The sequence below is a fragment of the Hippoglossus stenolepis genome, chromosome 5 (genome assembly GCF_022539355.2).
Source record: "Hippoglossus stenolepis isolate QCI-W04-F060 chromosome 5, HSTE1.2, whole genome shotgun sequence".
Classification (NCBI taxonomy): Eukaryota; Metazoa; Chordata; class Actinopteri; order Pleuronectiformes; family Pleuronectidae; genus Hippoglossus; species Hippoglossus stenolepis.
In genome coordinates this window covers 23,218,775-23,246,152 of record NC_061487.1, presented here as the reverse complement: position 1 = coordinate 23,246,152, position 27,378 = coordinate 23,218,775, and the positions used below count along the sequence as shown (strand labels likewise).

At 42.8% G+C, this 27,378-nt stretch overlaps 2 protein-coding genes across 8 annotated transcripts in view; both read right to left on the bottom strand.

Moving 5' to 3' along the window:
* The window catches only part of bicd1a (bicaudal D homolog 1a), a 33,577-nt gene extending 12,759 nt beyond the window's left edge, over positions 1–20,818 (bottom strand). For 4 of the 7 annotated variants that reach the window (XM_035158003.2, XM_035158006.2, XM_035158005.2 and 1 more), the window contains exons 1-2: positions 20,304–20,816; positions 313–525 (exon numbers count right to left, since the gene is read on the bottom strand). In XM_035158003.2, coding sequence (XP_035013894.2) covers positions 313–525; positions 20,304–20,519 — 429 coding nt within the window. In that variant the 5' untranslated portion in view covers positions 20,520–20,816. Of the gene's footprint in view, positions 1–312; positions 526–20,303 lie in introns of all 7 variants that reach the window. The other 3 variants (XR_004696901.2, XM_035158004.2, XR_004696902.2) reach the window with 2 other exon arrangements.
* A 2,150-nt stretch (positions 20,819–22,968) lies between these two features.
* On the bottom strand, positions 22,969–25,658 carry LOC118109922 (homeobox protein aristaless-like 4). Its single transcript, XM_035157388.1, has 5 exons — positions 24,833–25,658; positions 24,665–24,721; positions 24,431–24,579; positions 23,601–23,714; positions 22,969–23,401 (listed from the first exon to the last, which is right to left on the bottom strand). The coding sequence occupies exons 1-5, from the start codon at positions 25,026–25,028 to the stop codon at positions 23,234–23,236; spliced, it is 684 nt and encodes a 227-aa protein (XP_035013279.1). The 5' UTR covers positions 25,029–25,658; the 3' UTR covers positions 22,969–23,233.
* Positions 25,659–27,378: the final 1,720 nt, after the last annotated feature.

The window sequence follows — 27,378 nt, the reverse complement described above, 5'->3', positions numbered from 1 at the left end:
TCATGTAAGTCAATGTAATGCACAAGACTTGTCCTTCTTCACAAAGGTAGTAACACAACTAAAGTGCAAATTTTATATTTGTCTCTTATTTATCTCTGGGTATTAAATGAACCCCATTCAAAAATAAATCAACAAAAACTCAACAACCATCAAACTTCTGCAGATGTAGTTTTTCTTAAATTTACAGTGATTTCCTTATTTAACTTACTAGAAAGTTGTGTATTTGTACTGCATCAATACTGCATATTTAAAATGAATATTCTGAACATAAATATATAAATACTATATGCTGCTGAGTGTTGACAAACTCACCTCTCGCAGCTCGTGCACGAGCGCGTTGAGCCGCTCGTTTTCCGCCTGGGCGTTGGACGCCACCGAGCGGCTCAGCGTCACCTCCGTCTTCAGCTCCAACACACGTCCAGTGTAGTAGGCCTCTTTGGAGGCGGATTCCTGCAGCAGTGTCTCCTCGTTGGTCTCCCCATCCTCCGCCACCTTACGCTGGTTGGTGTAGGCCTGGCCGAACGCCTGGGGGAAGAAAAAAGGAGGGATGGTTAGAAGATAGAGGCAGAAAACAAGCGATGCAACTAGAATTAGTTGCATCCTCCAGCTGTAAAACTCGTGACAACTGGTCCTAAATTCTGTTCAGGCAGACTTAAGACATTGTGTTAAAGAGGCCAAAAATATGTTTTGTGATGCTGATGTGACTATGAGCTTTAACCTTTGACCCCCCCGAATCTAATCCGTTAATCCGTGAGTCTAAGAGGACATCAGTGCCAAGTTTGAAAAGATGCAAAAAAAAAGAGTGACCTCTGACCTCCAAATTCGTATCAGTTCATCCCTGAGTCAAACTGAACGTTTTAACCAAATTCCAAGAGATTTCATCGACGTGATCTTGAGATATCATGTTCACAAGGCAAGAAATGGGCTTTGTGAGGTCACTGCAAACTTGAGCTTTGACCATTAAATTCTGTGCCTCCGGCCACTCGCTGTCGCTGGGGCCGACACATAAAAGAATAAAATATAAACAAAAACATCAACCAACAAAGACAAGTGATCCAGGTGATATAGTCAAACATCCCAGTCCATGAGAGGGTTGTTCTTTTGGGGCCGTCCCTCAGAGACACCTGCTCTCTGACTGTGTGAGATGCCGTTTCACTCCGATCAATAGACACACTGTTCCCATTCTCCTGACACAGGTTTTCACGGCACTAAGAGCTGACTTGTCGTGATAAAGGACCCGAGGCCTGATTGACAAAATCAAATCAGGCGTCAACAGCAAAACAGAGTTAACGCACACCACACCAGACCTACTGTACCTACAGCAGCACTACAGCTCAGAAGACTGCACGGAGCAACAATATTTTAAGAGAACAACCTTTCCTCAATATTATATCATCCTTGCAGTCGTGCACTGTTTTCCACAGAAGGCTGCTCCTCCATGTCCATGCAGCTGCAGCTTCAGTGCTTCAATAAATAAGAGCCCTCCTCCACTTTGTCTGCAGGAGAAACAGGGATGGTGCCTGCTGCCTCTGGGAGAGACGAATGGATCAATACCGGCTTATTTGAAAAAAATATTTCACGGTTTACAATCGCCACACGACACCGTCAACAATCCAGCGTGTGTAGTTATCACAGTCTCCAGGACGCCGTTCCTGGACAGAGTTACTCGAGCCAATCGACCGTGCAGCCTGAGTCATGAGGGAGCCGTATATTTTGGACTGGATGAGTTAATAATTCACTCGCAGCCTTTTTCCAATCCCTCCGCGCCATGATAGCAACATCGTCTGTGATCGGGATGAATCATTCATAGGCTGAATGCAGCCGTTACTTGGAGGATACAGTGTGCAGCTGTCTTTTCACCGCACAGTCATTTTTCATCGTTGCATTTAGTGTTGAATTATGAGCTAACGGGCTAAATAAAGCGGCGTGTGCTATAATATTAGACAGGGGGGGGGGGGTTTATTACAATCCGAAATCTACTTGAGTAGATTCAGGGTATTTAACACAGGCACAGACCAGAAGGCCGAGTTATGAGTTTAAACCACCGTGATGAGGTTTGAGCGCCGAGGTTTGTCGATCAACTCCGTCTGACCCGACGTATCAATACTCATCTAACGTTCAGTCACGGTCAAACAAATAAAAAATGATGCTCACACTTTATCCAGTCTGTCAATGTAAACATTTAGTAACATGCAGTAAATCAGGTAAATGAATTGTTATTCAAGCACTGATCCCCCCGAGTGGACATTTTTATTCAAATTCAATAGACTCCTTTTGTTTTTCCGTTTGAATTACAAAGTTACCAGTTAGCATATGAATCAGAGACGGCAATAATCAGTCCAGCAAATTTTGTCTGTAAATACACTGAACATTTAGCCACTCAAACACAAAACCCTTCCTCAAGGACTCTGCTTTGTGATGACCAGAATAAAAAAAACCTCATTTTCCAGCTCTTTTATTTCTCACTCTCTTTCACACTCTCTTGTTCTCTCTCTCTCTCTCTCTCTCTCTCTCTCTCTCTCTCTCTCTCTCTCTCTCTCTCTCTCCTCCCTCCCTGGTGGCCTCTCTCGCTCTCTCTGGGGTACAGTGTGATTGTAGTGAATGATTAAGTGCGAGGGACCACCCCCCCGGGAACAAACCGGCTGATTAATTCTGAGCACAGTGCGACTGAATGAGTTCGCAAACCTCGCTTCACACGAGAGGCCGTCAACGTCCGAGCAGGCGTCGCAGCAACAGCTGGGCCCTGCGGGGGGGGGGACGGTGGATATCTGGCACCAGAGGAGGTTGAACAAATTCAATAGATTTCACCTTCACTGTACTTCACGAGGAGTCTATTAAAAAAACAGCCAAGACTGGATGCATATAGTACTGGAGATTACTCAGGTAAATACGTTTAAAGTGTGTTTTAATGTGGTGCTGCACAGATTTGACTCAAAGTGAAGCATGCTGGACTTGGAGCAATGCATCCTGGTTAGAAATGAAGTTCGACTTTCGCCGGTGCTGCAGAATGTCCCTGTGTCACATGACATTAAAAGCACTGCGAGGTGGCTGCAGTTTTCTAAAGCAGGTGCTGCAGTTGTTCTCCGGATGCAACATCTGGGAATCACCTCTGTGACGACAGAGCTTCGTCCTAATTGGCCCAAAGCTTCGCTCACACACATGACGCGTCGTCTGCTTGTATTAAGAACTGCAGATCTACTGTCAGCCAACATAGATGTATTTAATATGATCTCCTCCTTCTGACAACTCATTATTTACATACGGACACAGACACAAGAGATTTAATTTTTGTTATTGTGAAGTAAAGCTCTTAGAAGTCATACTTTTAATACTTTAGATTTCATTTATTTTCCTCCTATTCAAAGTCTAGTGTTCTCAGTAAAACAGAAAGAACTAAACAAATTATCTCTGTAAAAATCTTGCTTTAGCAGGTGATTGATGTCTTAACGCCCTGGATGTTTTCACCAAACTTTACTTGGATTTAATTTCACGTGTGTAAAAAGATTAATTTAAACTTGTCTGGCCTGAAAAAACATTTTGTGGAAAGTAAACCGTGTGTTTAGGTTTTGCAGAAACAGCCTCAGTTACAGTCAGTGATTCAGCAGCTACTCGGCCGCGGAGTATCTGTGGGTCTCGGATGCGAAACGAGAGGCAGATGGTTTCATAACAACCCTCGAAGTTCTCTCGCTCCATCTGCTCACTGCCCCTTGTAGAGGAAATCACAGTGAGTGACACTGATGGATGACGCTCAACGTTTGTACATAAAGGAAACGCAGCGCGCCCGGGCCCCCCTGTTGCTGTTGCACTGTAAAGGCTAAAAATAACACTGATGACAGCCCCGGATAGAACAGGCTAATTACTGGAACAGCGCTGACGATGCTGCACAATGCTTCATTACAGCGATAGATCTGCAGTGTCTCTGTATCTGGGTCCTAATTGGCAAACACAACACAGTTATTCAAGGCAGAAGAACAGCGTGCAAGATTAAAGTTTAATACCATTTCCTAAGGATGATATTAATATGGAGTCACTGGCATTGTGTTTGGCTAAAAATCCCCATAATGCATTCAACCTCGAGGCTCCGCAGCCTTCTGTGCCTCAGTGGAAAAAAGTCCAGACAATAGGGTCCCCTTCTATAGATATTCATCCCTGGGGCCATGGAAAGAGGTGTAGATAGAGGGAAACACTGGTGAGAGAGGAGGAGTGTGTGTGTGTGTGTGTGTGTGTGTGTGTGTGTGTGTGTGTGTGTGTGTGTGTGTGTGTGTGTGTGTGTGTGTGTGTGTGTGTGTGTGTGTGTGTGTGTGTGTGTGTGTGTGAAATCCTTCCCTGTTTGTTGCAGTCCCTAATGAGGAGTCAGGGGAGGGCCAATGATGTGTGTTTCTATTTTTACACCCAGGAGGGAGAAAAAGAGCAAAGTGTTCCCACAACCGCAATTAATCTCCAGCAAACTTTCATGATTAATGTAAAGCACGAGGTTGACCCGACAGCGCGGACTGTAACAAACAGAAAAACTGGTTTATTTATAGAAAGCGATATAAAGTGAGCCGAGCGTCCAGACTTGATTAAAATTTCAAGGTCAGAGATCGAAGCTTAGAGCTAAACGCACACGATAGAAGTTTAACTTCAACCACTGCAGCAGGCGACAGGAACAGCCATCAACTGTATTTCATAATTTATTAATGTGCCCTCATGTGTTCAAGTTCTAATTAATGTGGGATTTAATTAGATGACAGTGACACTCCGGGAACCTTTAATTAATTCTTAATGAGCGCACAGTCGGAGATTAATTGATGGGGCTAAGATTGAGGTTTTATATGGTTAACATGATGTGGATTCAATAAATAAATTGTACAACTAACCTAAAGTAAACTAAACTGTATTTCAATCTTTATTATTCCATAAAAGCTTTGAATTTTGATCATGTAGCGATTTAAATATCAACCCAAAGACCTAATCTCTGCTACTGCGATGGTTTGATAAGTTGTGGGGAAGCAGAAATGGTGGTTTAGTCAAATCATAAGATGCAGAATACTTATGACTGACACACACATACATACACACACACACACACACACACACACTCACACACACTACTGTCCAGATGGCCAGCCCAGCCAACCATATCAGGGATTTCAGAACCATGGAGAGAGACATGTCGGACTGCTGCTGCTTCAAAGCCAATACAGCTGTGTGTGTGTGTGTGTGTGTGTGTGTGTGTGTGTGTGTGTGTGTGTGTGTGTGTGTGTGTGTGTGTGTGTGTGTGTGTGTGTGTGTCCTGCTGCAGCCTGTGTACCTGCAAGCTGTGAAAACAAAACTGAAGCATATGTGGCCTCACTGTGTTGTTAACTTGCTCGATGGGTTGCAAAGCAGCCACAACCACGAGTGTTTGTTTATTCCTGACTCACTCATTCACACTGTTGACTGCCGTCAGCGAAGGTAAACGACACAGGAGGAGGAGGAGAGGTAACGGGGTAAACTGCTAGTTCTCTCTCTGTTGTCTTTCAATGTGAAATTTCAAATGAAACCAACTATGCAGTTTGATTAGTGAGTTAACCAGTGTTTTCAAAATGATGCGAAGAATCACTTATTTGTCGTGTGGATAAAACCATCTCACCTCCAGGTCAACTGCTGCTCTGAATAAGAACAGAAGAGTAAATCTTAAATGTGTGTTCCAGAAATTCACTGGGTTTTACATGTCCATATGTTGAGAGACTCTTGAGAGGGAGGGAAACGGGTCTAAATGAAAGAAGCAGAGGCCAAGATGTTGGATCCTACGGTTCCCATAATGCATCTCACGAGTGTCTTTAATTAGACCTCCTCAATTTCCACTTCTTTCGAATCCCTCGTCTCCAACGTCCGACACAGGCTTTCTCAAGTATCAAGCCAAAACTGAGATAAAGCCAATGATCATGGTTACTTTTTTCAAACGTTATTAAACATGGACGTAATGCGTTGAGCTGAGTCTGAATAAGATTAAAAGATGTTTGCTATTCAAATCCTTCTGTGTTTCATATGTTTAACATCCTAAAGTAACTCTGATATACATTATAATTAAAAGGCGAACCCCTGATAAGCCATTAATATAATTTGTTTTATAAGAGAAACTGCTCCGGCACATTTCGCCCTTCATCAAGGGCAGAGAGATGTCCCCATGTGCTCAGCCACAGGGAAAAGTGCCAAGTCAAGAGATCTGTCATCTATAAAAACACACAGGCACATTTCCACCAGCCAGGGGAAGCTGGCTAATCACAGCCCAGCAACAATAGAGGTCAATCACTCCAGTGAGATTAACAAATAAAACAGATTAATTACATTATAAAAAAAATACAGTTCAGTGACCCATGTTTAAAATTTGTACTTTGCATGTATTTTAATATATTTTATTCTGTTTTGTGAAGTTGAAATGACATAATCATCACTAGAAAGTTTTTGATTCCCTATTTCCAAGATAAATCACCATGGTAACTTGCGCTGCACCTAAACAACAAAAACTAAAGCCTTGAATATATTTCATCAGAGTGATGTTTTATTGAGTTCATCAGACATCAAACTTCCTCTCATCTCTCTGCTTTTCCATTTTACTTATTTGATCATATGGTTCACGTGTTGAATGTTATGTTTGTCTGTCGCTATTATAACCAAATGAACTACACATATAAACATTTCTTCTTCATTCATAGTATTCAAGTACTTTGTTTCTGATGATGTTGATGTAACGTGACTGAGCCAGTACCTGGTTATGATGAATTTACTTTGTGGTAAAACCTTTAGGAGTTTATTGGATTCTCATGGTTATGGTGAGAATCAAAACATGCTCGACTGAACCATTTAAATCCTTCAGTTCAATGTCCTTAGTTGAAACCTCTTTCATTCATGAACGACTGTCTCCATAAACACGGAGCTGGTATAATATGAAAGCTTTACAGATGTGAATGTGGATCCTCTCTTCACTGGAATGCTGTTTAGTTCCCTGGAGCCTATTACTCCTCTGATAACAAGATGCTATGCTACATCTTACATTGTATAATGCAGGGTAACAGCAGAAAAAGGCCTTTATGTGCTTTAGCATCACATCTGTCACGTTGGGCCCAACACAATGTGTGCAGTGCACGGTGCTGAGAGGTCTGCCAGGGGACGGGCTGTGTTTAGCTCAAAAGACGTGGCTTGTTAAACAGATTCAATTTGGCTCAAGTCCGCTCATGATAAAGAAGACGCTTGGACTCCTTGAATGCCGCTGTGTGCTCCGGCGGTGCCTGGCTGAATGAACATTGAATCGGTAGACAGAGAGGCAGCTGGGCGTGTGATTAGTTTGCAGAATTCCTAATGACTCTTTATTGCCTCTCTTTTCTCTCAAAATCCATCTTTACATTCTCCGCTCCTCTGTGAGTCCTGTAGCCTTTCAACAACTCATCATCTACGATCATCTGGAGCGCGCGATTTTATGTTTTGCCAGAAAGCAGCGATGAGTGCGAGCAACCTGCACAAACCGTACCAGCAGAAACTGTGTCATACATAGCTCTCTCTCTCTCTCTCTCTCTGCTCTGCTCGGTAATGTGGCCTCGAGGAGATCATGAGCAAGTCGACCACAAAAACACACGGCCGACTCGCCAGGCCGCTGCAGCACACTAATTCAGAAACACACGCGGCTGCAGGCGGAGTTGAACATGCACTTCACTGGTATTCATCCCTGAGTCGTGTCATTCACTGGAGAACAAGAAGAGTCGCCAGAGAGAGGAGAGCGAGAGGAGGATTTCATTCAGAGTGCCTTCAGGAAGGAAGCCCCATTTAAACTCACTAGATCCAGATTTTCCACATACTCATACACGTTTTCATCAAGATCCACAAATGATTCTCTGAGAATACAGATCCAGATCCACACCAAAATTTGATAGACACTACATCCCTCTACCAGGTTTTGCGGTCAACCTGCAAAGTACCAGACAGACGGACAAAGAAACACACATGAAAACATAACCTCCTTGGCAGACGTAGAAATGTAAATCAAGAAGGAATCGATGCGCATGTCTTACTCTTACTTTAGGGTATTAGGGCTCCGACTAAACTAAAACATCTTCATTATTGATTAATCTGCTGATTTGTTCATGAGTAATTGATTGTTTGGTCAATCAAATCTCCATAAACTGTACTGGAATAATTTTCCCAAAGCCTAAGCAAACATAGTTTAACATCTTGTTTGTCGGAGAAACATTTGAAAACCCAAATATAATCAGTTTGATATCATACAAGACAAACATTTTTGCTTCATAAATTTAACCGATTGACATGGTTGTAAATTGTCAGGTTCATTTTTTCTTTACTAGTAACTGTCAGGGTTTTCTCAGTGTCACAGCCTCTCGCATGGTAAATGTGCTGAAGCAATAAACAGACTTTTTAAAGAGACACTGCAGCCTTACGTGGATATTTGTGTGTCTGAAGTTGTTTGTGTGCAGCTGTGCGTGTATGAGGTAAAGCTGTGTCCCAGACAGATCCTCTCCCTCGGGTTACAGCCTGATAAACACGGAGATCCACAGACGCTCAGAAGTTCATTGACACTGAAATAACAGAATAAACAAAGCTGTCTGAAAGATTTTAATTATAAAACTCCCCCCAGTTATCTTTTAACATAACTTTATCCTCCATTCCTTGAATCCTCCATTCCTCCTCTGCTTCTTATCTCTCCGAGGACAATTTGCCTCTAATACATTTATCCATTCTTGTTCCAGAATCCTTTAAGTGGTTTCTCCCTCTGTCATAATCCTCCTAAATGACAAAAGACCATTTTCCTCCCCAGCTACCGAGTCTCCTCTGTCATCTGAGTTTTTCAGGAACACGCCTGGGGTGAAGACGCATTAGAGCACTAATGTAGGGAGTGTGGACATCGACCCACTCCGTCTCCCTCCCTCCCTCCGTCCTATAGTCCCTTATCCCTTTGTCAGACTAAGTGGTGCAGATATAATGAGCAATGAGGACAGCGCTGAAAAACAAAACAACGGAGGTGTTTGAAAGCTTGCAGGACGATCGGTATTGGTCAGTAAATGCACTCAAAGAGGCAGCCGACAGAGACTGAGCGACAGGAGACAGAATATACAGATAACACAGTCTCCTCCCTCTGCGGTCGATCCCCCTGATAGAGAGGACGCGGCCGAGCCAGACAAACACAGGCTGCGATGCACAGTGACTCTCTTGCAGCTGACATATGGGGCCTGTGGGTGACTCAGTGCTTTTCTGCAGTGTAGGAGGAGAGCGTCCATGACAAACCTGCAGGCCTGTGGGATGTATGTACAGTGCCTTGCATAAGTATTCACCCCTTTGGACTTTTCTACATTTGTCATGGTATAACCACAGATTAAAATTTATTTCATCGTGAGTTTATGTAATGGACCAACACAAAATAGTGCATCATTTGGAAGTGGAAATATTACATGGATTTCAAATTATTTACAAATAAAAATCTGAAAAGTGTTGAGTGCATATGTATTCACCCCTTTACTGTGAAACCCTAACAAAGATCTGGTGCGACCAATTGCATTCACAAGTCACATTTGCAAGTCACATAATTAGTAAATAGGGTCCACCTGTCTGCAATTTAATCTCAGTATAAAACACCTGTTCTGTGACGGACTCAGAGTTTGTTGAGATCATTACTGAACAAACAGCATCATGAAGACCAGGAGCTCACCAAACAGGTCAGGGATAAAGTTGTGAGAAATATGAAGCAGGGTTAGGTTATAAAAATATCCAGAGCTTTGAACATCTCTCGAGCACCATAAAATCCATCATAAGAAAATGGAAAGAATATGGCACAACCGAAACCTACCAGAGAGGCTCCACCCAAACTGAAGAGTCGGACAAGGAAAATTAATCAGAGAAGCAACCAGGAGGCCCATGGTTACTCTGGAGGAGTTGCAGAGATCCACAGCTGAGGTGGAGAATCTGTCACAGGACAACTATTAGTCGTCTACTCACAAATCTGCCTTTATGGAAGAGTGGCAGAAGAAAGCCATTGTTAAAGGGATCCATAAAATCCGTTTGGGTTCGCCATGTGGAGACACAGCAAACATGTGGAAGAAGGTGCTTGGTCAGATGAGACCAAATTGAACTTTGGCCTCAATGCAAAACGCTATGTGGCGAAACCCAACACTGCCCATCACCCTGAGCACACCATCCCAACAGTGAAACATGGTGGTGGTAGCATCATGCTGTGGGGATGCTTTCTTCAGCAGTAAGGAAACTGGTCAGAATAGGGGAAAATGGATGGAGCCAAATAAGGAAATCCTTGAAGAAAATCTGATGCAGTCTGCAAAGACTTGAGACTGGGGGAGTTCATCTTCAGCAGGACAATGACCCTAAACATACAGCCAGAGCTACAAAGGAATGGTTTGGATTAAAGAATGTTAATGTCTTAATGGCCAGTCAAAGCCCAGACCTCAATCCAATAGAATCTATGGCAAGACTTGAAGTTGCGGTTCACAGACGGTCTCCATCAATCTGACTGAGCTTCATCTTTTGCCAGAAGAATGGACAAACCTTTCCATCTCTAGATGTGCAAAGCTGGTAGAGACATACCCAAGACTTGCAGCTGTAATTGCAGCGAAAGGGGGTTCTACAAGTATTGACACAGGGGTGAATACTTATGCACCCAACAGATGTCAACTTTTGTTCTCATTATTGTTTGTGTCACAATAAAATTTATTTTGCACCTCCAAAGTACTATGCATGTTTTGTTGATCAACGGGAAAAGTTTATTTAAGTCTATTTGAATTCCAGTTAGTAACAGTACATAATGGGAAAAGTCAAGGGGTGAATACTTATGCAAGGCACTGTATGTGGCTGACTGCAGTATGGGTCATAAACCCTGCTTCATCCATGTTAGCAGATGGGACACAGGCTAACCGGAAAAGTCAAAGTACACAATTTTTTCTCTGTTATTTTAAGCAGTGCTTGTCAGGAACCCGAAAGGTACGTGACCAAACCCAACCCCAAATATCATTTCCAAATTTTTGTCTGAACGCAGCCCGACTTGATGGAATATTTTGGCTTCATTTTCTTGCAGTGTGAGGAAGAGGAGACGTGTCGTCCATCTTTGTTTACAGTCTACGCTCTATGCTTGCAGCTTTGTGAGGCTGTGATAGCGCTGAGATGCCTGCACAAGAATACGAGAAGATTTCTAAACGTCTTGGTTACGTAAATTCTCAGGCATGTTAACCTCAACATTATTATAAATCTTCCATATGCACTTATACAACAGTCAAGGTCCTTCCTCTGTGCTCGCTCAGTCTCCTGACCTAACTTGACATCAGCGCTCCCGTGATGGAGGACAGGGTTAATTAAATGGCTGAACTACAGGATAATTTAATGTCTAAGAGTGTACAGCCCCTAACAGGGTAAAAGTGACAAAGACAGATCCTCTGACCCTGATTCTGTGTCACACACACAGTGACGTGCTCATGCATGCCACTGTATACGTGCACTGTAACTGTGACGAGGCAGAGGGCCGATCGCGGTTGTTCTTGCTCTACATCGTCGCTGGATGTAATGGCCTCTGGACATGGAGATAGGATGCTTCTCTTCCCTCTGCATGCAGAGATGATAATCAGGAAAGAAGCTGAAACTCGATTTTGCTCCGTCTAGACACAACCACAGCAGAATAATTGAAGAGGCTGATGCTTTTTTAAAAGAAACAAACATTAAATTCACGTGATCGAGGCGCAAGCTGGAGCTCACACAGTGAAGACCTTTGTTTTCCTCGCATTTCTGCTACGCCTTCAGAGTTTCCAGCACACATCGCTAAAGTAGACGACTAATCAATACAGCAGCCTGCAGGCTCCGGTTCCCCGGTCCCTCTGAGCAACGACTGTATTTCACTGCGGTAAAAAGGAGCTTTCTGGAAAACAGAGTCTGGGCCTGAAGGGGTTTCTGCAGAGAGAAAGCAAAAGGACGGGGAGGGAGGGTCCGTACGGCTTTCATGAGGGTGTCATGAGATTTTAAAAAGTGGGGACAAAAACTAAATAAGGGTCAGACTGAAATAACTTTGATCGTCTTTTTTAAATGGTCTGAATTTTTGCTATTGGCCCATTCACTCACTCTCTCTCTCACACACACACACACACACACACACACACACACACACACACACACACACACACACACACACACACACACACACACACACACACACACACACACACACACACACACAGTGAATCTATGTGCAGCACTTTCTCTATTACACATCACTCACACACTGCTGGCACAGTCGTTTGTGGCTAGTTGGTGTTCAGGGTCTTGCCCAAGGACACTCCCACATTCCCAGGGAATGAGGGACACTGGGATCTAACAGCCAACCTTCTGGATAGTGGACGACCCGCTCTATACTTCCTGAGCCTTGGCCGCCCTAACCTTTTAAATTGTCCTATAACCAGCGACAAATCCCCACCTTCTCTCTTCCTTTCCTCGTCTCCAATAAGTCACAATCCATAAAATGCAATAACAACAAAGAAACCCAACCGATAGCGCCGGGTCCCTCATGACTCCCACCACCACTTCAACCTGCCGCCCCTCACTCTCTGCTCTCGAGCACAAGATCCGCTACCAAAGCCCCCACCCCTCTCTCCCTCTACACACACAGTCATAGCGTAGATAATAAACAAACAAAAAAAAAGAAGCAATCAGTGCGCACACGCGGGCGAAGAGGTTTTAACATGTGACTCAGCCACAAAGACCAATGACCTTCCCTTCAGGTCGTCACACACACACACACACACACACACACACACACACACACACACACACACACACACACACACACACACACACACACACACACACACACACACACACACACACACACACACACAAGAGGCCAAAACACGAGGACAGACAGGTCCTTGTTTCTATGCTCCGCTGCATTCCCGAGCCTGTTGCTCGGGTCGGAGGTCAACGCCATCAAACCTGCGGCAAACCTTCCTCCCTCAAAACACTGATGTCATTAACACTCAATAAACAATACAATAATAAGCGTCTAACCACATTAGGTTAGCGTCCTGCTGTGCTGCAGACGTCACAAGGTACAGAAACACAGTTTCATCTCTGTGAGCGATTTGTAAGCGATTCCACAGCTGTTTTCTCTGGGCTTTGATCCACTTCACAAGAAATCACAAGGAATCCGTCAGCTGTGTTTCACCAACAATTCAAGCCACGCTACACACAATGGAGCGCATGCAGCCTGGGCTCAGACGTGATACGTTTTCACCACATAGAGCAGAAATCGATGCATAATTCCCAGATCACTCCAGGGGGTGGGAGGAGCACAGGGGAGGGGGGGCGCCATGGGAAATGAGGAGGGGGATGGTGGACTCACGGACATTGTGGAGAAAAAGTGAAAGAGGGGGACGGCATCATCTCATGAGGTATTGATTGCTCCCCTCCGTCCATGTTTACTGACTCTGCTACGGACCCCTGCTAATGCAAAAGAGGATTAAAGGAGGGGGGGGGGCACCTGTAATGCATCCTTTTACCCAGTCAGTGCAGATAGATCTACAACCACAGACGCTCTCAGGCCAGATTGTTCCCCCCCGAGTTGGAGGCCGGGTCAAACACACCAGGGCCTTTGGTAAAAAAAGTTAATAAATGTTCCCAAGGGTTCAAGATTTTGATTCATTTCATGAGTCTTTTTTCAACTGATTCCGACACGGCTACACATTATTACCTGTATGAGGACATCATCAAGTCAAAAGTGCATGTTTTACGATAATGGTTCTAATGTTGAGCGCCACACATTAAAAAAACATTCTGATATGTGGACTTCAAGGCAACACTGTGTAATTTGCTCTTGAATTACTCCTAAACAACTATTTCTCAGACAGTAATGAAAACAGAAGCTGAGCAGAGGTTTGTGTGTTTGACGAGCAGAGTCAGAGGTGCAGGTACGAGGCTGGGGGGGTAGAGATAGAGCCAGGGCCCTTTTGAATAATCATACATCAGCGAGTACTGAATGAAATGTAATTTCGAGGCTCCAAAATTAGTTTTGAGGTTTATTCAACGTCAGGAGAGGAACTTTAACACCTGACAGTAACAACCCTGCGGCTTCAGGGACTTGTCTGATACGTTTCCTCAGTAATGTCACTGCAGGAGTTCACCGTCGTGGAGGGAAATATGATAAACACCCCTGGAAATGTCACCCATCATGTGTAATATATTCATGTATGGTTTCCTGCTGCCTGGGACACGGAGGGTTCACGGACCAGTGTGACTTTGCACCACTCATTCTCTGGGCTTTATAATTCATTCTGAAGGAGGTTGAGACAAACAGAAGCTTCACAGCCTCGTCGCTCGTCTCTAATGACCGAGCAGTCGCATGATATATGCTTGACTCATGCAGATATTACTGTTGAGCAAATCCCGGAGGGAGTGGAGTGACAGCTAATCAATCATCTTCAGTGTATTCTCACATGTTGCTGCTCGCTGACAGGCAAACCCCTGGGGAATAAAGCACCATAACAACACAATGAGCCCTTTTTATCTATGAAGGGAGCAGATCCTCTTCCACATAGTCCGTGATACAGTGGCCCAGGACAGACAAATCACTGATGCTCTAGAGATTGACTCTAGACAGAGGGAAGTGAGGGATTATTGGTTGCAATCTGCCACCTCACCACTAGATGCCACTAAATCCAACTCACTGGTCCTTTAAAAATAAAGCTTATCAAGCAGACGTTTAGTTTAGCTTAGCCCAATGGAAGTTGGGTAATAGCATAGGGATACACCCAGAAAGGCTCAGTACAAAGGTAAAAACACTTCTAGTAGTCTCCAAATATGTTATGTTTAATTTATACAAAGTGACGCCACTGATCCCAGCAGAGCACTTTGGTTTTCTAAATTAATTAACCTCCAAATGTGAGTGCAGAGTCATTTTCAGACATAGAAATCAAATGGTTTAATTCAATGAGTGAAATAGTTGAATCAGAAAAATATATTTCAATGACTGCAGGGCTGGTCTACCATTGGACTCAATCTACAGACGATGTGATGAAGACATGAACACGCTGCTCCTCCTCCTCCTCCTCCTCCTCCTCCTCTGCAGCAAAGGCATCCTCCTCCTTCGGCCTCTCACTGTGTCCTACCCGAGGTAGATCTGCCTGGAGACAGCACTTACAAGCCAGAGCCAAGGGGTAACGGGTGTTTCCGTCACTGCTTAGGCAGCTATCCAGAGACTTACACAGTACACACACACACACACACACACACACACACACACACACACACACACACACACACACACACACACACACACACACACACACACACACACACACACACACTCATGCAGAACAATACAAGAAATGAGAGTGGTCGGGCCAGGGGGCAGAGAGAAAGACGGGGAGGGAGTCCGAGTGAAAGAGCTCGATAAAGGGAAAATATGTAGACGGACACTTTGCTGCCAAAACACACTCTTAGCTTCCTATATCTGTCTGGACCCTGCAGGCAGCAGAGAGAGACGTGCAACTTCTTCTAGTAGACGAACGGCCATGATGACTTTTTAGACGCGCCTTTGTCTGTATTAAAGGAAGGCGGGATTTCCACTGAAACAGTTATTTGATTGGTCGGCAAACAAATCATTTCAGCTACTATTTTAGAAAATGTGAGATTTTATTCCAAACTATCAAAACCCACAATCTGAAGATGTCACCTTGGGCTCTGGGAAACTGTGAGGGGGCAACGAGGTTTTGTTTTCTTTCTTTGTTATTCTCAGCAGGATAACTCAAAAACTACTTGATCGATTTCCGTTAAATCTTGTGAAGGGGTGGGACATGACACCAAAGTAGAAGCCACTAAATTTTGGAGCAGATTTCTTTACTTTATCATCAGTGTGTTAGCCTGATATAACGGGACACAAATCAAAGCCAGATACAGACACACAAAAAACAAGTTTGTTACAGCGAGACTGAATTAGAGCAGCTGAGTCCTGTGTGGATTTTTCCTGTGTGTGCCGTCTGTGAGTTCAGTGCATGTGTGACGTGGGGACTTGTTCCTCCACCAGCTGGGACCTGAACTGAACACACGACATACTGTTGGTGTGACCACAGAACATATGGAAACACGGTGGGGAAGACGCATGCAAATCTGGCCGGCTTGTACATACACTCAGAATAGATTATACTCAGTGAGATGTATAACACTGTACATAAGCCAATAGAACAATCTGCTGTCAGCTCTGAGGGTTAATATGTAAGTTCGACCTCTAGGGGTCTCTCTATCAAAACATCAAATAAAAGACCTTAACTGATGACAACAAGAAGCAGCGTGGGATCATGGGAGTTGTTGTTTTCACCGCCATCGCCAAAGAAAATCTACCTGACGCCATTGAGGCTAAAGTTATGCTTACAGATGATGTAATGTATTTAAGTTTTATTCATTAAATATAATATATAACAAATCCAGTTGTTTTTAGACATTCTAATGCAGAACTGTTATATATTATATTCAAACTAGTAAAACACTCTCTTTGAGGGCATTTGAAAATTCAACACCGACTGGATGAAACACAATCTATAGTCAAATGAAAGAGAAAAGGTTGGCGATGGCGAGACTGAGTAATGGATTCATCATCTTTCATGAGAGTAACCGACAGCTGCGGTACTACAGGCCACACAGTCCCAGAAGCAATCTCCATTTCCATTTGCTGTTTCCCTGACCTTTTACAATACACCTCTCCGGAGTACAGCGGGAGCAGAGATGATGTTATTGTACTGGCAGGTTTGCACTCGTGCCACTCGGACTCATATTCACAGAGGATCTGCGACAGGCGGACAGGAACCAGGAGGTGTTCTTCTCTGTGGAAGTAATATCACCTCCGGAAAATGTTCCCTCCGTCAGGCAAAGAGCACACACACACACACACACACACACACACACACACACACACACACACACACACACACACACACACACACACACACACACACACACACACACACACACACACACACACACACACGAGTGGGGAAGCAGAGGACACAAAGGATGCAGCTGTGAACGGATGACGGATCAAAACAAAGAACACCGCTGCTGCACTGTTTTATAGCCAAGTGATGAAAAGTTGTTGCATGACTCCATAATCCACTACCCTCCTCTCCATCATTTTCCTTTCACCACTCCCCCCTGGAGCCACTGTCGACTCCACCGTCGCTTCACTTCTGTCTCTCTTTTCCCCCGTCCCATCACATTCTCCCTCATCATCTGCCACATCACCCGTCATCCAGTAATTCCTAAGTGTGAGGTATCGGCCGGACAGTGCTCTGCTGCCGGCGGTATGGGGCCGTCTCTTTGTCTTCACTGTGCTTCTGTGAGCTGCACAAGGATCATTCTGACGGCGCATGAGAGTCAAAACAAAAATGTTCGACTAGTCAAGCACTGGAATAGAAAAAAGGGCACAGAGGAAGAGAGCGGGAGATGGAAAAATATAACCGTGCATGTATAATGTAGCATGGGGAGTGCTGCGCTAAAGGTTGAGCATGTGATGTCATTATTTTTTGATTTGGCTATATATACATATAAACAGTGTATATATGGAGAGCCAGCTGATGGAGTCAGTTGTTTCACATGCTTTTAATGTTTTCTATTCATGGTTTTTACTTCATCTTTTGTGGAAGATGTTATTAGATCTTTTTTAACGGCTTAATAATCCAAAGATTTTGGATCATATTTAAGTTTTCACACTTGTACATTTCCTTGAGATTCAATCTAGTAGATATACAGTGAGTGGTAAATGTAGCTTAGATATACACACATCTCTGTGGTGCATTAAGTCAGGATAGATCTAAACTGTTAAAGGACAATTTAAAATTACAATGGTTTAAAGAAATAGGACGTTTACTTGGTCCAGGTATTGACTCTGATAATTCTTGACATATAACTCCCTTCATTACAGGGGTAACAAAGTTAGACCTTAATGGATTTTACACATTTCTGAGGCCTCGATAAGGACAAGAGATGCTGTGACTCACCATTATTTTCATGATCAGTTAAACTGCAAAATGTTATCTTGATCAGTTAATCAATAAATGCTCTATAGATAATCAAATATACTAAACAATGTCCATCATAATGTCCTAAACCTCAATTTAACAACATAAAATGTCTAAATCGTCAGTCAAAACCCCAGAATAGAGTAAGATAGTGTAAATAAATGAAACATGGCTTTAATACACTTTTCACTCTCTTTGGGAATATTCTTGTGCCTGAGCGACTTTTATCTCAGACCAGAGTGACCGGTGTGTGCTTGATTAGAGACGACACTGTATAAATAATGATGAGGATTTCTGAGTTGGCAGCACAGAACAAACATCTCTGACTCTCTCGCTCTCTCTCTCGCCCACACACACACACACACACACACACACACACATTCACACACAAAACAAAAACACAGCCTTCAGCTTCCTCTCTCAACTCTAAGAGCCATGTCCTCATCCTCCTTTTCTTATACACATGTATTCATTAATGACTGAATGTGTAAACACAGCCACGTAATCAGGGTCCTGCAGTGCTTCACCAAATATAAATGAATGTGTTTATTCTCACAGTCAATCATGCTGTCCTTGCTTTTTCTAAATGGAAGCATCTGAACCACCACACACAAGCTGTGGTGAAGATTCAATTACTGACGGAGTCTTGAAAACTCTCTTGGAAAAACACAGACGTCTGAAATGAGTGACTGGCGACATTTACTCACTGTGGGAAGGAGTCTTGAAAACAAAGGAGCAGGGGAGCACTGGTGAGGGAGGGGGGGAGGGGGGGGAGCTGGGTGTTACTGGCAGAATCCTGAGCTTGCATATTGTGTTATATGCAGTGTTGCTTTTTGTTGAGCTTCACTGCTCAGAAACACCATCGACTTATATTTCATTACAACTTATTCATGCAGGACTATGGATGAGCGACCAAATCAATAATTATCGCAATATAATCCTCATCAATAACAATATGTTACACAAGTCCAACATATATCAATATATTTCTTATGTGTTGTGCAAACACAATGAGGTCACACGTAATTGCTCAGTTTTGTATTTGCTGAAGTGTTTGTCATTCTCTGCCCGTAAAGATTTTAAAACCACAACCTTCACTCAAGAGCAAAGATCTGAAATAATAATTGGACATTTGTCGTGATAATTATTATATCGAATCACGGCCCAGCCCTATGCAAGATGACCCGGTCACACATCAATCTCTCACCTTCACTTCCCACCTGTGCGAACGAGGGATAGAATAAAACAATGATTTCCTGTGGTGAAACAAATCCCAGCACGGCTTCGTGCTGAGTTCTACTTTGGCGAACTTTTAACCGTTGATATTCGCTTCACTTTCGCAATATGTGTGACCGTGCCCTTAGCGTAGAAATTGACGATTTCTAGGGTCGGATCCAGAAGTGGGACAGGTTGCAAAATCTAATTCTAATTGGCTGTCAGTAGTGCACAGACAAACAATGTGTTTGAACTAGGAACAATTTCGGAAAATTCAACCCGACTGTAGCCCTACTCAGCCACACAGTGTTTACCATTTCATTTGGATTTAGAAAAATCCTAAATCTGCAACTGCAAACATTTAAGTTGCTGGAACCACAGATTTTGTAAAAATAAACGTATTGATGACGTTGCTAATTAATTTTCAGTAGATTAAATAATTGACTGATCAACTAATTGTTTTGGCTCAACAAGGAATAATTGTATTTACATGAGCCGGGAAGAAGAAGAAGAAGCTTTTTCGAAAAAATTCAACCAAACTGTGAGAAAAGCATTTAACATGCATCCAGCTACTTTACAGTATTTACCATTTAACACCAAGGTGTCCTCAGTGTTTCTATCGAACTCGGTGCACTGCAGCCTAACACCATTTCACAGAGATGCTGCAGCCCTAAGAGGATAGGTGTGTGTGCATGTGTGTGTCTGCAGGTGTGTAACTGTGAGGTAAACCCCTTTCCCTCAGGTTACAGCCTTTTAACCTGCATCCACCTCCTCAGCCACACGGTATGTACCATTTAATTTGGGGGGCCCTTTACGGCCCCCATAATAAAAAAAAAAAATCCTAGATCCGCCACTGGTTGCACAGTCATGCAAACAGGATGATTTTCAGTAACATTAAAGTTGACATGTTTTGTTGGGGACCCTGGAGACAACATGACGACCCCTGCCGGTCCCCACCCTGGAGGGGCCCACAGGTCTGTGCAGAAAACAGCTGACCAACACAAACAACACCTGGGTCATGCAGCCTGTTCTCCCCCCCCAACCCAAACCTCCTGCACCCACCTCCTGCAACTGCTCCAACTCCTTCCTGAGGGTCTCCTGCTCGGTCTCCAGCTCCGCATACTTGTGCTTCAGCGCCTGGTTCTCCTCCAGCACCACCAGTCCGCACTCCGCAGCCCGGATCTTCTCCCGGTTCGCCTCGGCCAGCTCCTGGGTGAGCCGCTGCACCTCGGCTCGGTACTGATCCACCGATTCCCCGCATCCTAAGCCGGCGGCCATCGCCCCTGTCTCCCGGTGTCGGAGCGGCAGTCCCCCCCTCCTCCTCTGTCGGCGGCTCTGCGGCTCCTCCTGCGCCCCTCGGCCGGTTTGGACGGAGCCAGAGGAGGCGGGCGGAGGCTGAGGGACACCGAGTATCCGCCCCCCCCCCTCTCACTCTCTCTTTAAAACATGTCAAACCAAACAAACACCCTCAACATCCGCATCCACAGAGAAATATCAGCTAATAGCAGATAAATAACATTCAAACATCCACAACAACAGTTTGATGAAGCCTCGCGCTTTGAAACCAGGTCAGTGAAGTCAGCAGAATACTGAGCATCATTTCTGCTTATTCATGGGGGCGAGGGCGCCACCTGTCTGCAACATGGAGGTATACCACTCTGTCTGTCTGTCTGTCTATCCATCGCTCTCTCTCTCTCTCTCTCTCTCTCTCTCTCTCTCTCTCTCTCTCTCTCTCTCATCTATCTGTTTATCTCTCTTTTACTATCTATCCATCCATCCATCTACCTATCCATAAATATAATAATACATAAATCAAAAGCTCTTCTCAAAGATGGTTTCTGTCACATAGGTAGTTCCTATCAAACTGATGCATGTACAGTGCTCACGTTTTTAAAGTTTAATTTTGATTAGTTATTTGACTTTAAAAGAACGGGTTGAAACGTCATGATTGACAGAAAGTGAAAGTGCAAGATGGATGCACCTGTGTCTGGGATATTTTGGCTTAATTTGTGTACAATGTTGAAGGATTTAGCTGGATCTAGTGAGAGGAATTATTATTTTCATTAAGGAATAACCTCTGACTAAGAATGATAGTGTTTTTTAAAAACCTGGAGGAAGCCCTTTAATGTGGGCACGGGTTTTCTTCAATGGTGTCTGCCATCTTTCTACAGAAGCCCAGAATGGACAAATCAAACAGTGGCTGCAGAGGAGGCCTTTCAGAGAGGCCACCATCGGTTCTCCTACACACTTGAGTGAGAGCATGGATTTCTTATTACACCATATCTCTTGTCTTATTGTACATCCATGGCTGAGGGCCATTCAGTTGGTTGCAATGTGCAACTTCACCACTAGATGCCATCAAATTTACAACATTTCGAAGAGGGGGTATGTTTCTAAGTTTTTATCTTCCCTGTTTACACACACCCTGACACCATAGACTTTATGGCCTCACAGTTGTATTGAATTACAAGAGATCTTATAGGTATTGTGGACACTAGTAGCCAGGGGACAACTCATTCATCTCAGTGTACCCACATTTTTTAAACTTCAAAATGGGAAATTTTAAAAACAAAATGTGTTCCTGACCACTGATGATGCACCAAACAAAAAGAAAATATTCATACAGCCCTTTAGTCATTTCTATGAATTCATGACACTGTCTATGTATTATTCACGGATCTTTTGACCAATAATGCTAATTTTGACAAAAAGAAAAATCTTTTATGATCCAAGGAAATTGTTTTTTGGTTTGTAATATTTAAACCATCCAAACAAATATCATATGTGTATCATAAATGCAGTACTATAGATGTCAATTTGTAATCACTTGCCTAATGATAAACGTATGGTTACACAAGCACGGTCAAGGATGCTCTCAAACCAACACCGCTCTGTGCTGCCCTCTCTCAACCCGGCCCCGCACTCAGGAGTACAGTTTATCTTGCTGCATGCGCAATAAAGGAAGACATGGCCGGGGTGAAAAGTTTAACCCTTTTCATCAGAGGCTTGTTAAACCTAATCAGTTATGGCGCTGTCAGTTTAGTTATGGTAGTGATAGCGAAGGCGCGGCTGCGTTATCAATATTATAATTGGTAATTATTTGGAAAAGATGGCCCACGTAACACTTCTCAGAAAGAAAGTGACGATATCACCTCACAAAAGAGTATCACAGGGTCTCGTGGGGAATGGAGGACAGTACTGTGAAGGTTGTGAAATACCTTTATCTGTGATATTGATTTATCAACTGGAATAAAGATTACTTAGAGTTTTTGTTTCTTTTTTTTTCTATTTAAGTCAAATTTATTTACACATCTCTGCATCCCCAATAAACAGTAATACCCGTATTCATATTTTTTTAACTTTGATCCTATTCGACAAGTTCTGTAAATCACACAGCTGACCTGCCAATAACCTCTTTTTACAAGGAAATATTAAGATAAGGGGCTGGTTGTCAGAAAGTCAAACAGATGAACAGTTTATGGCAGCGCTGTATCTTATCTCCGACAAGGAACTGTAGCGTCATGAAAAAAAGGAAAAACCTGAACGCTCTCCTGCAGAACACAGCACAAACAGCCTCTCTACCAAGAAGTACTGTGTATACCGAGAGGAACTCAAACCTTGATCTGTACAAATACACCAGTACAGACTTATCACCAGGTCCAACCTGAATGCTTCAGTAGCCAAGTCAACACTGATTTTCACCTTTTCTTTAAATTATATATATTTGTTGGGCTTTTTAGGCTTTTATTTGGTAGGACAGAGTTAGACGTGAAAGGGCGACAGACAGAGAATAGTCATAGTATATGAACAGTAAATGAACAAAATGCAAAACATGCAAACTGTAGATCAGGTGGACAACACATTTTAGACACCAAACCATTGAGTAAACGTAAAAAGTCATTTTGCATATTATTAGAAAGTCAGTGCGATCTTTGTACCACGAGTAATCAAGGAACCAGAATAGTGTCATCAGCGTAAAAATAGTGACTGTGCTATCTTTCTGTCCCCAGCAGATCAAAATAGAGAGTCCTGTAATCTGGGGAATGTGTGTTGGTCAGCACGTGCATTGACGGTGTTAATGTCGTTCTGGGGAGCAGCCGGGGGTGAGGAGGTTTCAGGAGGCAACACGGCAGCCAGCACACCGGCTGCAGCTGAGGCTTCTGTCAGGGCACAGAGAGAAATCTGTGAGAAAAACACCCGACCAATCGTCAAGCAATCAATTACCATTAGATAACGGCTTTAATCAGTGAAACAAGCTTTTTATTTGTCCAGTCAAGCGATTTCATTAGAAATTCCCACACACAGGACATTTCAACTTGTTCATTTTATATTAAAATGGAAGTTTAATGTTTTTAAAACCTCATAATACTGCAGCTCGTGACTGGCGAACTGGACGTGCTGCCTGGAGATCAGCTCCAGGTCCTTCAGGGTTTCGGCCTTCCTCCATTTGGCTCTGCGGTTCTGGAACCAAATCTGAAGCGCACACAAACAACACCCACATTTACATATGTACACAATATTTTTAAATGTCAATAATATATGTGTTGTTCTTAAAGTAACAATAGACCTGGGTTCATATCAAATCATCCTAAACCTCCCTGGGTTTAAAAATTCACCTGGTTTGTAATATATACAAAGAGGTTACTTTGTTATTTATACATTTAGCCTATATTGTTTGGTTATTTAAATGAAATCGAAATGTCATTAGACACAAAATAGTTTGACTTTAACAACTGTCTGAATTAAACTGAATTATCAATCAGCCGTACAGAAACCTGCCTGCGGCCTTTGAAACTACAAAGGATACAGATATCATGAGAAAATCATTAACACGTAGTGATATGTACGTTTAGGTGTATTGATGCTTCTATTTAGTCTATTTAATACTATCAGGCTACTGTTTGAGAGCGTTCACTGAACTGTTACCAGCCCTGGATTAACGAACGGACTCTTGTTAGAATGTAATCAGTTACGAATCAGTTACGAAATAAGATCGAATGTGATTGCTTGTATATGGATAGAACCACGATGATAAGAAAAGGTATAGATGTATGGATTTCACACCTTTGGATGTTTACACGAGTGTGGCGCAAAAAAAAGTCACCCATCAATATATGAACATTGGAGAAATCTTGATTTTATAAAACCAACAAAAACCATCACAACTCCAGAGCTGAATGTGCTCCTACCTGTATCCGGCCCTCGGTGAGGTGCAGACCCGAGGCCAGCTGCTCTCTGGTGTTGACGTCTGGGTAGTGGGTCTGCTGGAAAACCTTCTCCAGCTCCTTCACCTGGTACGGTGTGAACGTGACCCTGGTTTGCCTTTTCTTCCTCTGGCCTGTAAAACAAAATCATTATCATCAGCATCATTTATGAATCCAAACAGTCTCTTCCTCTTTTACTTTTCAGCACATGACACTCACCGATGCAGTCTGACGTGGCCTTTGGAGACTCCTCAAGTAGTCGGGTTTGTGGAGGTTCTAGAGACAGAGTAAAGAATGGCAACATTGCAGTAAATATTTAAATTATTCGGAATCGTATTTCAGAATTTAAGGGTTAAAAAGGGTTTAAAAAAATAAAAGCAAACGTACCTGTACACGAGTGCTGTGTCGATTCCCTGGTGTTCTCCTTGATGACGGACCAGCTCCGGTGAACTCTCTTCTCCTTTCGGACACACGTGGGCCTCCTCAGTATCGCTTCGATGGAATGGGATAATTTTTTGCATGGCTGAGAATCCCTTAGTTGATCCACGCAGGAGTTCTTCTCTGCATCTCCTCTGTTCCACATTTCCAGGGATTTATCACCGTTAATGACTTCAGAAGCAGTTCAAAATAAAATACCTTCCCCTGTTCTCTGACTTCTTCTTCTTCTTCTTCTTCTTCTTCTCGTCCTCTCTCTGTAAGGTGAGGACAATGGGGTTGTCCTCTCTCTCTCTCCTGTCAGCCTGTGTTTGACCTGCATCACATGGTCATCAGGTGGGAGGAGCGAGAGGCTGCATTGCAATAGCCTAAACTTCTAAGAACACCGTTAGTCAGAATCCACTCATGTCAAGGTTTCCAGTTTCCCTCGGGAGCTGTTAATTCAAGGCGTGCTCATTGTAAATATGGGAACATGCTCTATAATGTCATATCTGCTCTTATCAGCTCCTCACAGACAGATTTATATTTTAAACAAATTCTGCTTGTGCTGTAAAACAAAAAGCACAAGAACAAATGTTTGCTTCATACATCTCAGGCAAAGTCTTTGTGGTGTTGTAGCTGGATTAACAACCTAGACGACATTAAACCCTGAATACGTATTTAAATGACTGCTTCTTGTTCTTATCACCAGGTTTATTGGAGGACAAATCTTTATCGCCTTAGCCTCAGTTTGCCCTCTCACACTCAAGTTCACCTCCTGGGGACAGTGAGAGCTCGAGCTGTTAGTGCCTCCTGGTGGTGGTGAGGGAGATCATGTTTAATTAGTTCAGGACGTTTCCATCTAGTGGTTTGATGTCCTACTGTATATTAAAGGATCAGACTTTGTAAATAAGCCTTTTTTTCACAGCTTGTAATAGCAGGAATTATCTGTATTTAATAACTTAAGCTTTTTTATTAATTGTTATTATATCAATATAGTGTCAATCTCCTTGAAATTACAGCTCTAATGTATATTCAGCAGCATTGATGTATTCTAAAAATGGAAAATAGAAATCAAAATTCTGCTCTTTCTAATTTTCCTCATACATAGTGAACAGAAAGCTGTAGGCGCTGTGATGCAATAATTTATTTCATAAAACGAAACAAATCATTTGCATGAATCTGCAGAAGTTCCTCCTTTACTCCGTTGACTCACGCTGCAGCAGATTGATTTCTCTGTCTCTGCGGCTTAATGTGATCATGTGAGTCTGAGTCACTGTCTGACCTCAAACTGATGTGAAGGACACAATAGGTTGTGATTTAATAGAAAGAAGGTTCCTACCTGATTTAAGGATTAAAGATGTAAAGTTAGTCAGAGAATTGATTTGTCTGTATTAATGAAATAAAAAGTCTTAACTGCTTATCACTCCCAGATCAACCAAATACAACTAAACCATTGTTAGCATGTACATACATAGTATTTAAAAACCGAGCCTCAAAGTAAATTATAAGAAAACTGTGTTCACTACCTGACATGTGATGGATACTTCTTATGTGAGACACTACAGGCGAATAAGAGAAAATGTTCAAATAATAGATTTCAACATGAAATAGTGGATTATTTACTTATCCATAATATTTTTTTTGTAGTATAAGTTTTCTCAAATTTTAAGCTTAAAAATGCTAATCTTATTTAACCAGAATTTGTATACATTTCCAGATCAGACGTCTGAACTGTGGATAAAGCCAAGCATAAAATTCATATTTCAGTTTTTTGGGGCATTTTAGAGCCAAAGGTAAGTTAGGGAATCTGCTTTTATTACTTTATAAAGCATAACATCTGTGTCAGTAGCCATGAAAAGTCAAATTTTGCTGCACATGTTGTGCAAATCAGGCTTTGAATGTTAAATGCATAAAACCCCCTGAAGAATAGAGATTGCGAAACAATGGAAAGTTTTGGAGATTTCTGAGCCAGAGTATAAGGGAAAATCCAGAGTGTTGTAAAATAAACACTGAACATTTGAACTGAGTTCTTACATTTATATAACAGCAAAATAGCCCAAAATCTCCATCATTACATGATATAAGTGTTTTTGCTCACAGTCACATGCACCCAGGAGACCTCATGATGTCAAAGCCCTGCTTCTCTCTTTGCTTTTCAAGTTTCACGTGAGCTCAGTTCCCTATCTATTTAATTTAGTACTTATTTTCAAGCTTCCCCTCAGTATATTCCTTCCAACTGTTTGTCACTTAAACATACATTTTGGACATTTAACTTTTCTGGTTCCTTAAGTAATAAAGAAAATCAAATTACTAAAGGTCAGACAATAATCAGTAGTGGTTTCATTCTTACTGAATGACTGCTAGTTTTCCACGAGATTTTGAAATCTACCTGTTGCAAGGCTCTACAAATGGTAATGTTTGTTGGATGGTTGATTAGATGGTTGGTTGTTTGGTCGGTTGATCGGTTGGTCGGTCAGTTATTCGGACAGTCGAATGGTTGATTAGATGGTTGGTTG